A 16,179-nucleotide genomic window follows, 5' to 3' on the forward strand; every position below is an offset into this window, starting at 1 on the left:
AATCTCATTTTTTTTTTTTGCTTGAACCTTCCCTTTAATGATCATTGTTTGTCATCAGAGCTAAAGCTATGATACCCTAACTTTGGTGTCTTCATTTTTTCATATCTTTCTCATTCAGAGCAAGGACAGCATTGTTGGCATACTGACCATCACAGAGCTCTTTCGTCTTTTTTTCCTTCCCCGGTCCACAGTCGTTTGCCTATTGTCTGCATCAGTCTTCTTATTGCACATGACTCCAAAAGCACCAAAGATCATTTGGCTGCTACGAAATATTTTTTTCTTCTGGCATACAGTAACCCTGACTTTTACACAATGCCAGTTGTCTAGATGATGTTTAGTAATGTCTGATTCACACACCTGAAAAAGATATGCAAATAGTGTGGTCAGAATTTAGTCAGACCACCTGACCTGCGTACTTATTCTGGGTCAGTGCCTTAAAGTGTTAGAGGCACAGGATCAGCAGTACAGACAAGCAATGTGTGGTTTAAAAATAAGTAAATACTGTAAGACAGCCTCCATATTCCTCTAAATACTGGGTCACTTTAAGGCTAGTGCAATAATTTGTGATTGTTTCAGCATATTCATGCATGAGCAGCATGTACTGTCCGATACAAAGGGGATGCAGGCAAGAAATAAGAGGTTCCTTGCAGCACTGAAGAACAAACTTCTGCAGCCTATTGCTTATCACCCATATTTTGACAGGTGTGGAATACAGAGCATGTCTGTACAAACCAGAAGCTGATTGGCCAATCAGGAATGATCGTTTTAAAGTTTAAAGTTAACCTATGACCTACATTTCCTCTCTACTCTAATTCTATTAGTCCTCTTTCACTCGGGAGGCGGAAGGTGGTGAATTTACCCACTGCCAGCTGTTCTGCACAGGCCTGATGATTACTAGTGCTTGGCACGGATGATGGAGAGGCGGCCATCATATCATGGTCGTTCTTAGATGCGACATGTTGCATTTTTTGTGCTGTCAAACAATGACACGATTCGGTTTACAGACATTACTAAGTAATTTTTTCAATTTTATGTGTGAAAGAGGCCAAAGAATGTCTAGGGACACAGAACTGTTTGTTTAAAAAATGGCTCTAATAGGGTTAATAGACCTACTTTCACTTTGCTCTGGAGGCTCATTAGTCACTTTACAAATGCCATAATGACTTCCTAGATTCTTCTATGATCACTACTTGCTGGAGATAAGACTAAAGCAAGCACAGCACAGATTTTATCTATGCAAGTTCAATGACTGTAAGTAGAAGAGAGCTAATTTTCCTCTTTGATGAAGTTTTTGAATGAAGTGGACAAAACATACCCCTGCAATGGTATCTCCCAACCCTGCTGGACTTTGATCTGAAGGTGCGGCCGAGGAACTATCATTTTTACACAGATGTAAATACTTTGGGGAAAAAGCAGATAAAATACCTATCTGGACAATAAGGAGTAGAGGAACAAGTTTTTTAAGTGCATTTTAAGCCACACTGTTTCAATAAGACGGTTGAAACAGCCTCTAAAAGCTGAAGTTAGGAAGAGCAGATGGGCTAATAGATTTCTGTAAAAATATTGATCTCTACCTACTCAGTAGAAAACCAACACCATTCTTGAAAGCCATAGTAACTTCATCCCATAAGTATTGATTATTGTATTTTAGATGGAAAATTGATCTGGGGGTCCGTAGTCCTGGCATTTATCAGAAGATTTTTGTGTATACAGCTTTCATAGCGTCATTGTTTGTATCAGAACGTTGCATCTCATTTTGCTGGTCTTCAGGTACTCTACCTACTCACCTACAGTATCTCCAGGGCTATTCCTACCCCCACATCACCAGACACTGTTCGGATTTGACCCCTAGAGTGTCTCTTTTTTATGTTATTCTCCATAGTCTTTTGCTCTTTTAACTACATCTCCAGTACACTTTTCTCTGAGGCTTTTCTCCTTTAAAGTGTTCCTGAAGCAAATCAAATATGCAAAATAAAGTAATGGTCCTAATAACCTTGAGGAACTACATACCACTATCCGCAGCCCCTGGTGTCTGTCCTGCTCTTTGTGAACAATTAAGGACAGAAAGTACATACGTGTATTGGACATGCCCAAGTATCGAACCGGGCATGCCTAGTAGACGTAAAGTAGTGTATTTGCAGTGGGACTGCTCACATTCACGAATTGCACATGCTCAGTTAGTGGAATTCCTTGTACGATGCTCTGTGAACTTGCACATGCACAGTGCAGAAGTGCAAGCACTTCCATTGGGCTCAGTTCCTACTGTAACGGGTCAATTCAGCGCAGAGCGGAACGTTCAGTGTTTAATTTGCTTCGTTTTAGCGTCGTGTTCGTGGCCTGATGACCTGCACCATAGGTGGCTATGGGCAATGCATCCGCTTGTCTGTAAAAACTGAGCAGGAAGGGGACACTGCGTTCCGGTTGCCACAATGCAGCAAACGGGTCCGGTATTCAGGTGGAAGCAAATATTGCTGTAAACATTAGGATACACTTGCTGAGCAGAGCTGCAAAAACATACCGAACGGGTAACGGGACTCGGGAGTGGGTGACTAATAAAACAGGCAACGGGAGGGACATGGCAGCAAAGAGTTTGGTACACTTAAAGAGAATCTGTATTGTTAAAATCACACAAAAGTAAACATACCAGTGCTTTAGGGGACATCTTCTATTACCCTCTATCACAATTTCGCTGCTCCCCGCCGCATTAAAAGTGGTTAAAAACAGTTTTAAAAAGTTTGTTTATAAACAAACAAAATGGCCACCAAAACAGGAAGTAGGTTGATGTACAGTATGTCCACACATAGAAAATACATCCATACACAAGCAGGCTGTATACACCCTTCCTTTTGTATCTCAAGAGATCATTGTGTGTTTCTTTCCCCCTTCTGCTCTCATGCACTGAAGTTTCAGGCTGATCTTTTCTTCCTGCAAACAGCTTTGCCCTTGTCTGTAATTCCTCAGTATGTGAAAGCCCAGCCAGCTCAGAGGACGATTTATCCAGCTTGTAAAAGATAAGAGAGAAGAGAGAAGCTGCTCTAATCTAAATATCACACAGGCAGTGTGCATAGAGGGCCTGGAAGGGGGAGTTTATAGCAGAAAGACAACACTGAAGAACTTGGCAGCCTTCCAGACACAGGCTGACAAGTCTGACAAGAGAGAGAGAAGTTGATTTATTACAGAGATGGTGATAGTAGAACGTGCTGCAGTAAGCCAGAACACATTAGAATAGCTTTTGGAACTTGTAGGATGATAAAAAACAGGATGCAATTTTTGTTACGGAGTCTCTTTAAGGTTTCCTTTAAATATTACTGTCAATGTTTCACAACTTCAGAATGGCATTATGCTATCCTACCTTTCCTTGCCAGAATTATTTTTTATTTAGTCTACATTCTGTAGTTTTCTACTCTCATCTACAGACCTACAATGTCCAGTTTATCTTTCATCAACAGCTCCTGGACTTCCTTTTCCTAGTGAGTTCCTGTTTGGTGCATGAACATTAAGATAACACAAACCCATTTAACATTTTACACTGCAAGGATGCCTATAAATGAACTCTTTCAATCACTGCATGCTTAATTTCATTACAAAATAAATTGAAGCAAAACGTTTTTTGTTTTGTTTTTTTGCAATCAAAGCTTGTTTTGTTTGCAGATAGGCTTTGCTTGTTTTAATATGGCCTGAATTTTACCCTGGTGCACTTAGGGTACATACACATGTCGGAATTTTCCAAAGGACCGGTCGTTTGGACATTCCATTTGGCGGATCTGTCAAAACCCGTCTTTTCAGCTGAACGACGACCGCTCACACGCTCGATTTGGCGTCCAAACGACCGGACGTTCAAACGTCCAAATGACCGGTCGTTTGGAAAAATCCGGCGTGTGTACGAGCCTTTAGAAGCCATTGTCAGCAAGATCTTTAGCACAGTACATCTAAGGCTTGTCTTTACTTCTAAAGGCTCATACACGCGTCGGATTTTTCCGAACGACCGGTCGTTTGGACGTCAAATCGGGCTTGTGTACAAATGGTCGTTCATGCTGATAATGCTGGATTTGACCGATCTGCCAAGGGTCTCAGTCTTATCAGCTGAATGACCGTTTGTACACATGCCCGATTTGACGTCCAAACGACCGGTCGTTTGGAAGAAATCCGACGTGTGTACGCACCTTAAAGCTACACATATGGCATTTAAAGATAAGGGCATATCCAGGGCTGTGGAGTCGGTACAAAAATCATCCGACTCCTCACTTTATGAAACCTCCGACTCCAGGTACCCAAAATGACTCAGACTCCTCAACTCCGACTCCTCAGTCTAATACTTACCAGGGCTGTGGATTTGGTACCAAAACCATCCGACTCTCGACTCTGACTCCTTAGTTTATGAAACCTCCGACTCCAGGTACCCAAAATGACTCAGACTCCTCAACTCCGACTCCTCAGTCTAATACTTACCAGGGCTGTGAATTTGGTATCAAAACCATCCAACTCTCGACTCTGACTCCTTAGTTTATGAAACCTCCGACTCCAGGTACCCAAAATGACTCAGACTCCTCAACTCCGACTCCTCAGTCTAATACTTACCAGGGCTGTGAATTTGGTATCAAAACCATCCGACTCTCGACTCTGACTCCTTAGTTTATGAAACCACCGACTCCGACTCCAGGTACCCAAAATTGCTCCAACTCCGACTCCACAGCCCTGGGCACATCGTAACTGTGCAATGTTTATAAAGAAGACAACAACAACAAAACATTTGTAAAGCGCTTTTCTCCCGTAGGACCCAAAAGGGTATAAGCTTGTCTCAGTTCAGTACGTAGACATTTGTTACAGGGGAAAAAGTGATGTGATCATGAATGCCAGACTTAACAGGTGGCTTTTCAGTTTTGATTTAACCGTGCCCAGGGTTGGAGCTGTCTTGATTGAGTTTGGCAAGGCATTTCACAGGGAAGTGGCAGCATAACAGAAAAGCTCTGGCTCCAAAGGTTTTGAGTTGGATTCTGGGGGTGATCAAGTTATTGGATCCTTATGATCTGAGGTTGTGGGAGGGGTGACGCAGTTTCAACAAATCCTTGCAACTGCGAAGACTATATACAAGACTTTTTTGAAAGAGTCATTTTAACACTGGGCTGAGATCAATTGAAATATTAGGTATGTCTCTAAAAAAGTTAAATTGAACCTAAAAGCGAGAACTGCAGAACTTAAAGCAGACCTGAACTTTTCTATTGCTAGTGGGTTCCAGGCCTAAGTGCTCGTTGCCACTTAGTGGGCGTCTGTCTGCTTTTTATCAGCACATCAATGTTACAGATTGATACATTTTGCTGAAAAGCGGACAGAAGTGCACAGATGGAAACTGGGCCTAAGGGCTTTTTCACACTAGAGCCCATTTGCTGCGTTTCAACGCAAAGTTTAAACTTTGCATTAACCAAGTTAAAATGAAAGTCCATAGACTTTCATTTTACCTTTTACACCCGATGCTGCGTTTCGATGCGCTGTGGTACAACGCACCTGGGAGCCGCAGCTTTTTCCTGTCTGGTGAATTAATAGCTGCTGATTGTGTCGCACCGCAGCATCCCGAAGACACGCCCCTGGGAAAATAACGTGTGCAGCAGAATGGCTCCTGCACGCCTTGTCTGATGTGAAAGAGCCGTCCACCTGCACGCGTTAAATAGCCTGCGGGGTGTCATCGGGATGCAGCAGTGCGACGTAATCAGCGGCAGTAGTAATTAATTCAACCCGCCGGGAAAACGCCAGCTCCCGCCGATTAAAAGCTCCCGGGTGCGTCGTACCGCAACGAATCGAAACGCAGCGCCGGGTGTAAAAGGTAAAATGAAAGTCTATGGACTTTCATTTTACCTTGGTTAACGCAAAGTTTCGACTTTGCGTTGAAACGCAGCAAATGGGCTCTAGTGTGAACGAGCCCTAAGGCCCCGTTCACACTTGTTAAAATTCACATTTGCTGTGTGTTATTGAAAACATTTTCAGTGGCATCCAACTGTATTTTTTTCATGCGGTTTGCATTTTGCCATTTTTGTGCATTTTTAAAAGACAGCTGAAGTGAGAAGAATATAGATGCTGCCATATGCATTTCCTTTTAAACATTGCAATTTCCCTAGCAGTCCTGCTGATACTTATAGCCATAGACCCTGAACAAGCATGTAAATCAGGTGCTCTTACTGAAGTCTTTGACTGGATTCAGGTGTGTTATTCAGACACTACTGCAAACAAGGAGATCTGCAGGACAGCCAGGCAACTGGTATTGTTTAAGGCTGCATTTCCACTTGTGCGGTGCGGAATCGCCGGGAAATCACCGCAGACGAAATCGCATGCGGGTGCGATTTTGCATGCGTTTTTTCACGCGATTTCGCATGCGATTTCGCATAGGGTAGTAGGTGGGCGATTTTAACCATGTCACTGCCTGTGTAAATTAACATCACCTCCTATGCGAAATCGCATGCGAAATCGCGGGGAAAAACGCATGCCAAAATCGCATGCGATTTCCCTATTAGATACATTGTATGCGATTCGCTTTGCGGTGTGTGGGGAGCGAATTCTGACGGCTCTGCCATGCAGATTTTCCCCGCACACAAAAACGCTCCGCACAACGCACAAGTGGAAACAGGCCCATGCACTTGTATTGGCTGTGCGAATCCGCATGCGGACAACGCATGCGGATTCGCTATAGTGGAAATGAGCCCTAAATGGAAATAAATATGGCAGCCTCTACAGGTATATGTACCTCTCTTTTCAAGTGTCCTTTTAATCATGCCGCAGTGTTGCTTTTCTCATGTGCGATGTGTGAATCGCATTTAATGTAAGACAAAAATTGTAATCTTTCTGTGAAAATCGCATGTGAAGTTGATTAAATACATTTTCATGTACATTACCTTTCTTGGTATGAATGAAAAATATTTGCGTTGTAAACAACCACCTAAAACAAACACACAAAAAAATCAAAGGACAACACCCCAGAAATCCCCAAATCCACAACTGAACATCTCTAAAATGTAGAAAATTGCCTGCAGAACTGACATGAATACGTTTGAATGCTGGTAACCTACATGAGGTCTCTTACACTACATGCGATTCCGATTTTGGTGCGATTTTACATGCGATTCCGATTCTTGATGTGATTCAAGTCCTGCATGACGTGTTTTTTTTTCTGTATTTTCTTCTCGTGTGGCTAGCATCCAGTGATAATAGTGAATCGGAAATCAGAATTGTGATTTGCAGTGTAAAAAAAGCTTAAAAAGACTCTGAAGTCTCTAAAAAAAGATATTTTTATTTCAAAAATATGTTTCATATTTTATCCCTAACTAAAACCGCCGCATCCCCGCCGCTATGAACTATCTAAATCCCCCCAAACTCCCCGGGGCACACTACTGGGAGCGCTTCCGTGTCAGGCAGGGCTATGAGCCGCAGCCCTGCCTCACACGCGTGTGTCAGCCCGGATCGCCACCTCTCCCCTGCCCCTCTCAGTCTTCCTTCACTGACAGACGCATGTGAGGCAGAGCTGCGGCTCATAGTCCTGCCTCACACGGAAGCGTACAGGGCAGCAAAATCCACGACCAAGAAAGTTGTGGATTTTGCAGGGGAGAGGGAGGGGGGAGTTTGGGGAGATTTAGATCGTTTATAGCGGCGGGAATGCAGTGGTTTAGTTAGGGCTAAGGTATTAAACACTTTTATGAAATGAAAAGACTTTTTTTAGAGACTCTCTTTAAGGCCCTGTTCACAGTGGTTAGTTGTGTTGCAGAATTATTCTGCATGTCATCTTACCGCCCATACAGTTCAATGGGGCTGTTCACAGTGCTGCGTTGTAACTTATCGCGTTATTCTAACTTTCTGCATGCAGGATTTGTATTAAAGTCTATGTCCCTTCTCCATTGCAGTTCACACTCATTATAATGCATGTGTTATGCAACTGACCACTGTCAACCTAGCCTTAACCTCCCTGGCGGTATGATTATTTCTGGATTTTAGGGTCTGAAAGCAGCATCATTTTTTTCAAACACTTTTAGGGCTTGTTCACACTGCAGGTGTTTTCGGCTTTTTTATGCCTGCGTGCGCTTTTTAAAAACGCCCCCCGACCGCATGGACAATGAATGTCTATGAGAGGGTTAATTTCAGCATGGGTTGTGCGCTGTGCGACTAGCAAAGCAGTGCATGGGCCATTTTCGGGGCAATTCCGCCTCAATGGAAGGTATCGGAAAAACGCAAAACGCTCACCAAATCGCTTTGTGCAGCGATTGCGTTTGCAATTTTAAGAATAAATACATTGGATTTATTTTTTTCCAGGTCAAACATTTCACTTCCTGACTTGCATCAGGGAGTAAATTAAAAAAACGCTCGGGAAGAACAATTAGAAAACCGCTTAGCACAAAAACGAATCGCCCACCCAAGCGCCGGGAATAATAAAAAAATAGGCATCAAACGCCCAACGCTAACGTCCACACAAACGGAACGCAATGTGAACAAGGCCTTAGATCCTAAAAATCATACCGCTAGATAGATCTGCAGCAGCCCTGCACCTTACTTACCTCCCATGGATCCTGCTCGGAGTTACCACTCTGGGCTGTGGCTTTACAGCCCAATCTTGAATCGGGGTTACCGCCAAGGAGGTTAAAGGACAACTGAAGTGAGAAGGATATGGATACTGCCATATGTATTTCCTTTTTAAACAATACCCGTTGCCTGGCAACCCTGCTGATCTATTTGGCTGCAGAAGTGTCTGAATAACACCAGAAACAAGCATGCAGCTAATCTTGTCAGAGCTGACAATAATGTCAGAAACCCCTGATCTGCTGCATACTTGTTTAGGGTCTGTGGGTAAAAGTATTAGAGGCAGAGGATCAGCACGGAAACCAGGCAACTGGTATTGCTTAAAAGGAAATAAACATGGCAGCCTCCATATACCTCTCACTTCAGTTGTCCTATAAAAGAGATTCTTTCTAGGCAGAGAAGAGGGGATAGAGGCTGATTGCTGATAGTGTTTACAAAAATACAAAAGAAAAATCTGCATAGAGATTTCAGGTCTGCTATAAGTCATAACTCCAAGAACAAGAATGGTTTTATTATCACATTATGGCTGTGGCAGGGATTAGATTGTGCGCTTCTCTGAGGGATAATAAAGACAGGAATTGTTCAATGCTTTCTGTAAAGCGTTGTGGAAAATGTCAGCGCTATATAAATGCATAATAGTAATGCCAAATCCCTTACGTTGTTTGTGAATTGAAGCCATTGTCTGTTGCCTAAGCCCCAGCGCTCTGACAGCAGGCTATACATGCAGTGTCCTGAAACTTGGCAGGATGCACAACCCTGCACAAAGGGATTTCCTCTTATGGAACTCCTGCTTTTGTTTTCTATTTATAATTTATAATATAAAGCAGGTAATTAATACCCAGCCGGAATTAGAGTGCTAAAGGGAGCCCTCAGGCGACTTTCACTAGTGCTAGTGTGCCACTGTGACGTGAGCAGCAGATAAGAGCGCTGGCATATGATAACAGACTCCCTCTGTGATCCAGTGCTGCAGACCTGCTGGTATTATAACCTGCAGGCCTGGAACTAACATCCTTCCTGTGAGTCAGACACTCATTCCTCCACTGTGTGCGAAACCAAAACACCGCTACACTATTGTTCCTGCAGCCTGGAAACACTATTTTCTACAACTATAACTGTATGTCAAGCTGACCTGTCAGCAAACCTAAAAGTTACGCATTCATGTAAAACTAACGTTCTGAAACAAAATCTGCAAGACATCTGTGAAGGGTTGTTTGATAATTACTTACATAGGTGTATAATACCCAAACGTACTGGTCTAAATACTGTAATTCTGTTCTAGAAGATGTGTGTCTGAAGGAGTAGATAGTACTCCATCCTCCCATACTCTCTCTCAATACGGGGAGCATACTATTCCCCCTCCAAGTTGTAGCAATTTGGAGAGAGATGTAGTTCGGGATCTGGCAACCGCCAGAGCCACGAATTACCATTATGCAGGGCGTGCAGCATAGCATTGCTGCTATGACGGCGTCAGCTTCGCACTCATCGACGGGCGCTGAAATGAACTGCTTCACTGCAATATTAGCAGTAGCCGTCTCACAAGGTGCTTTTCTCCCACTCCTGTGTAGAGCGTAAAGCTGCTTGACAATGACAGTGGAACATAAACATGCATCACGCAACTATAACTGATTTTTCTTATTTTGCAAAGCATGAAGGGAGCTGAGTATCAAGAGAGCAAGGGGCCGTTTCTTATGAACCAGTGCTCAGCGCAGTTCCACTCAGAGGCAAATGTCTGTACTGACAGTGTGCATCTGCCTGAAAACCCCGCCATATTCCCAGACTGAAGTAGATGCAGTGTCTGCCTGTTGGCTGCTCACACAGTACTACTTCATAAATGGCATCATTTGAATGAACAACAGGGTAACTGATCTTGTGACCAGATTGGTAACTAAACAGTATTGGTTTGTGGCGGCTTTGTTACAGCTGAAATGAATTTCATTAGTTTATATAAATTGTCGAGGTACATAACAGCGATTTTCCTACTTGCCAAGATGTGCCCTTAAAGCATCCCAGAAATGGCATGTAACATGGAAAAATAAACACGTGTATGCACAGTCCCAATCTAACTTTGAACTAGGTTGCCTTGTTTTTCTCACTGTGAGGGCTTGTTCACAAAAAGAGCAATTTTGCGCTTTTTTTAGCGCTGGCGATTTTAAAAATCGCCTTAAAAGCGCTGGTGAAATGTTAGCTTATGTGAGTGTTCCCAAACGCTGCTCCTGCACCATTTTCTGAGCGTTTGCGATTCAATAGAAAGTATAGGGAAATCGCAAAGCGCTCGAAAAAGAGCTTTGAATTGAGATTTCCCTGGCGCTTTCATGAAAAAATACATTATATGACTGACGTCAGGAAGGGGAAAAAAATCTCTCTGCAAAAGCACTTAGAAAAGCTTTTCTAAGCAAAAATCACTGGAAAAAGCGATGACAAAATCGCTCAGCGCTTGCGATAGCACTGTCGATTTATAATGTGAACAAGGCCCAAGGGTTAATTATCCCGAGCTATAAATAATGGTTTCTCTACAATAGGAGGAGTCAACTGCAGGGTAACTTTCACTGATAACTATTTAGAGGTCACAAAGCTCCTGTGTGACTGAGAAAAAACACTTGTAAGTGCAATGGATAATGTGCCGCATAACAGAGTGGAGACACATTCTAGATTCGCGGCAGGGGCGGCACCAGAACCATATGTCACGTATACAAAGCTTGAGCTTAGCCACAGCGATCACGCTGATGATGGTGTTTTATGCTAGAAATAAAAATATTTATTTGCATTTCCACACTGAGCGATTAGGAGTCTGTTAGCAGTGAGGCTTTGATAGTAAATTATAGTTCTTTTTTAAATGTTTTTATATGCAACCATCTCTTGTCAACCTTGCATATGACAAAGTTGCATAAAAAAAGCAAAAGCAGCACACACTGTATAATCAGAGCAAGATAAAATGTTTGATGTGATATATATGTGAAGCTCACTAGAGCAACCTGTGAAGAATGTCCTGAATTGCCATATGCTTACTGTCTATGTTTCTTGCAGTTGGCAGGATATCGTTGTTGGTGCTCCTCAGTATTTTGAGAAGGAGAACAAGGAAATCGGAGGTGCGATCTACGTGTACATAAACGAAGCTGGCAAATGGGCAAACGTCAGGCCAAAACGCATTGTAGGAAACAAAGATTCCATGTTTGGTATTGCCGTTAAGAGTATTGGAGACGTAAACCAAGATGGCTTTCCTGGTAAGTTTACCAAACACACAAGAGGAGAAACTCACTCCCAAACAGTTCTCTGCTGCTTTATAAAGCCTGCAGGCTGCTTATAAGCCAATGAGAAGTGCACACATATGTTACACCTAGCTTGCAGTGATTAATCAAACAGAAGCTGAGCAAGTCAGCCAGTCGTTGGAGAGGGCTTCAGTTGCATATAGACAATGGCTATATGACCAGCAGGGGGCACCAGCGTGCAGGATATTCCCTCTCATCTGCCTCCCTCCTAACTAAACTGCATGGGATACTACAATAAAATTAAAAACAATGGTGCATGAGCCAGCCTGGGGCCCCGGGAACTCTCACTGCCCGGGGCCCCAGAACCAGCATCTAACACCATATGTGAGCGCAGTCGAGCCCTGGAGCTGCCACCCCCAAGGCCTGTCTCCAACTGCTCTAAAACTTACCAAACACACAAGAGGAGAAACTTTCCTGGTAAGAACATTGAGCATAATTACGTTGATTCTCTACAAAGCCTATAAGTGTACATTGGTGAAATAGAGTAATGATAGAGCACCGATTGCTATACAAGCTCAGAAAATCACCCAGTCCCACCCTGACAGCTGTTCTCGCTATCTTTGCACTTAATAAATTTTTTTCAACAATAAAGCTTTTATTGATTCAACAAAAAAAGTACAAACAGCGTTTATATTTGTATTCAAGTAAAAAATACATATTTTAGATTACGGTATCAGTCAGAACTAGGGTGCTTAGGCTTTTGTTTCTATAAGGCAATGAAAACAGTATCACATATCTTAATTTAGCTCAATAGGATATCATGTCCCTGTGGATCAATAACCAAAAGTCCAGTGATTCGTGACCTACGGGAGGTCTTAGAATGTCCTTAGGTGCTATGAGAAAGAAAAGGGATTAGATTTACAGGTACAGTAGACTAATTTGAGAAGATAACCATCTTACACCATCTTATCCTCCCAAGGTGACCATACTCTGTCGAACCGGTCCCCCTCATCGTATAGAGAAGCTGTTATTTTCTCCATCCAATAGTATTCGTTTAATTTATGTTTTAGAGCCGTTCTACTCAACGTAGGGGATTTCCATTCTTTAGCGATGATAGCTTTGGCTGCATTACAGAAATGGGTAAGTAGTTTGTTGCTATGAGTCGGGAGGAGAGGATCAGCACGACAGAACAGGGCCACCCACGGGTCCAGGGCAATTTCTGTTCCTATAACTGTAGATGCCATGTGGAAACATACATTCCAGAAATTTTGTACTATGGTACAGGACCACCAGCAATGTACATGGTCTGCTTGCTCTGCACAGCCTCTAAAACATAAACCTGAAGTGGAAAGGCCCCTTTTGAGTAAGAGTGAGGGTGATCTATACCAATCATACAGAATCTTGTATCCTCTTTCCCTCACAAGGCTATTCCTAGATGATTTGGCAAGGTTTAGAAAAAGATTTTCCCAGTCCTCCAGGGACCATACCTTCTGAAGTCTCTCTTGCCACTTTACCATGGCCGGGGAGATTTCTTCCAAATGTTGGTACCAACCCTCATGATAAAATAAAGATATCATACCTGGTGTGTGCTTATAGTTATGAAACTCTTTGCTGATAGGGTGGGGGGTGGCTTCAATACCTTCCACTGCACAGCTCTGGATAAAATGCCTAATTTGGAGGTATCTAAAAAAGTCTTTGGACTGCAGATTGTATTTAGTTTGTATTTCAGGCCAAGGAGCTATCACTCCATCTGGAGCTATATCTTTTAATCTGAGGGGGCCTAAGTGGAGCCAATTTGTCCAGGGTTGGATTTCTAGTCCTGGAGGAAAGTCTAAATTTAGGAGAATGGACTCTTCAAGGGAGTGTCTGTTAAGGAGCCCCAATCTATGGTATTGTCTCTTCCAAATAAATAGGGATTCCTGTATGACAGCTATAGGTCTTACTTTGTCTAGGACCGACCTCTTAGTCCAGAGCAATGATGATAGAGGGAAGGGATGTGATAAGGCTGCTTCTAGATCTACCCACCTAATTGTACCCCGAGGGGCTGACCATTGTGTCAGCTGAGCTATCCTGGAGGCGTAATAATAATTGAGTAACATAGGGGCGCCTAGTCCCCCTTGATTTTTACCCCTAGCTAAAAATTTGTAGCTTATCCTGGGAGTTTTACCTGCCCAGATAAATTTTGTAAAATGTGACTGCAGTTTTTTAATATCTGGGAGGGAAATTCTAATAGGGAGGGCTCTGAAAAGGTAGAGGATTTTGGGTAAAGCTGTCATCTTAAGTGCATTTATGCGACCAGTGAGAGAGATGTTAAAATGGTTCCATTCGTTAAGTAGACTATGCAGTTTGTTTATGATGGGAGTGTAATTAGCTGCATAGAGTTGCGCAATGGAAGGTGTGAGGATTATACCTAAGTATTTCAGCCCCTTACTTTGTATTTTAAATTTAAAGGAGGTTGCCAGAGCTTCCTGTTGGGAGTATGTCATCCCAAATGCCAGGGCTTCTGATTTAGTACGGTTGACCTTAAAGCCAGAAACAGTACAGAACTCATCTATAAGATGGAACAAGGCCGGCAATGAGGTGTGAGGGCTGGAGAGGGTGAACACCGTATCATCTGCAAACAATGCTATTTTGAATTCCTCCTCCCCAACCCCCACCCCCCTAACATCCGCCGAATTTCTTACCAGCAGGGCCAGGGGTTCTATGCACAGGGCAAACAGAAGGGGAGAGAGAGGGCACCCCTGCCTCGTACCATTTTTTATTGGGAAGGATTTAGATCGGAGACCCATATTACAGACCGCTGCCATTGGTTGTGTGTATAGGGCACGTACTCCATTTAGAAATTCCCCTGAGATCCCAAATTTTTGTAAGACCAGACGTAGGTACCTCCAGTCAACCCTATCGAAGGCCTTCTCTGCATCCAGTGACAGAAGCAGAGAAGGCCCTCTAGTATGATTCATGACTTCTATGGTATTGATCATTCTCCTAGTGTTGTCAGTTGTCTGTCGCCCCATTACAAACCCCGTTTGGTCCGGATGGATGACTTTTGGGAGTAAGGTATTCAACCTGTTAGCCAATATTTTGGAGAAGATTTTAATATCTGAGTTTATTAATGAGATTGGCCGATAATTCGAGATTTCGGCACAATCTCTCCCTGGTTTGGGGATGACTACCACAGAGGCCTGTAAGAATTCAGGTAATAAATCTTCCTCTCCTAGTAGTAGCTTATTAAAAAGCGAAGTCAATACCGGGGTGAGTTGTGACTTAAATTTTTTATAAAAAAGAGCCGTGTATCCGTCCGGCCCCGGAGCTTTACCGTTCTTCAAAGATGTTATAGTAAGCTCAACTTCCTTATGAGAAATGCGGGCATTTAATTTAGCTTTATCTTCTTGGGAGAAGGAGGGTATCTGAATGCTATCAAGGTATTGAAGAATAGATCTAGCTGGTGTCAGGGACTTGTCTGTGGTGGTGCCATTGTATAGATTTGTGTAGTACTGTGCAAACAAGTCCACTATGTGGGATGGGTCATAGGACTTATTTCCTAGCTGGTCTCTGACAGGGTGTATCCTATTCTGTGCTAGCCTCTGGGATAGTTTGCGTGCCAATAAGGTGTCAGGCTTATTAGCTTTATCATAATATTTTTGGTTTGTGAGTCTTAAGGATCGTTCTGCCTTCTTAAAAAGGATTGCACATAGTTCCTGTCGAGCCACTAATAGCTGGTCCAGGACATCCTTGCCCCCAGAGTCAATATGTAATGTCTCAAGTCTCCTGATCTGTTGTTGGAGTTTTTTAATTTTTGCCTCATCAGCTTTTTTCCTCTGGGACGATATTTTAATTAATGTGCCTCTAGTTGTGGCCTTCAGGGCTGCCCAATGTATGCTCCTTGATGTATCATTCGGGGAGTTATGTGCTAAATATTGTTTTATGGTTTCAGTTACCTCTGCTTGAACTTCGTGGTCCTTTAATAAAGACTCGTTTAGTCTCCACTGAAATTGTGTGAAAGGACTTCTAGTGCTTATTGATGTACTGACTGAGGAGTGGTCAGACCATGAAATCTCTGACATTTCTGTCATCTTAGACTTTTCTAGGAGTGTCGCATCCATTAAGATAAAATCTATCCTGGAGTACGTGCCATGGGGATGGGAGTAGAATGAGTGCCCTCTCTCTCCCGGGTGTGCCGCTCTCCATGCATCCCAGACGTTCACTTCCTGCATAAAGGATATCAGGGCCTTGCTAGGAGATCTACGCTGAGACGGGCTAGCAGGGAGAGTGTCTAGAACGGTATTGAAGTCTCCTGCTATAAGAAGTTTGCCCTCCCTGTGCAATGCTATTTTAGACGCCAGAGAGTCCAGAAAAGGTTTTAACCCTTCCGAGGGGGCATAAACACATACAATAGTGTAAGTGCATCTGGATATCGTGG

General features: G+C 43.1%; 1 protein-coding gene across 3 annotated transcripts in view; it reads left to right on the forward strand.

The window, feature by feature from the left end:
• Positions 1 to 16,179, forward strand: part of ITGA6 (integrin subunit alpha 6) — a 130,508-nt gene that overhangs the window by 68,910 nt on the left and 45,419 nt on the right. For all 3 annotated transcript variants that reach the window (XM_068245525.1, XM_068245526.1, XM_068245527.1), the window contains exon 7: positions 11,578 to 11,774. In XM_068245525.1, coding sequence (XP_068101626.1) covers positions 11,578 to 11,774 — 197 coding nt within the window. The remainder of the gene's footprint in view (positions 1 to 11,577; positions 11,775 to 16,179) is intronic.

The sequence above is a fragment of the Hyperolius riggenbachi genome, chromosome 7, assembly GCF_040937935.1.
Source record: "Hyperolius riggenbachi isolate aHypRig1 chromosome 7, aHypRig1.pri, whole genome shotgun sequence".
Classification (NCBI taxonomy): Eukaryota; Metazoa; Chordata; class Amphibia; order Anura; family Hyperoliidae; genus Hyperolius; species Hyperolius riggenbachi.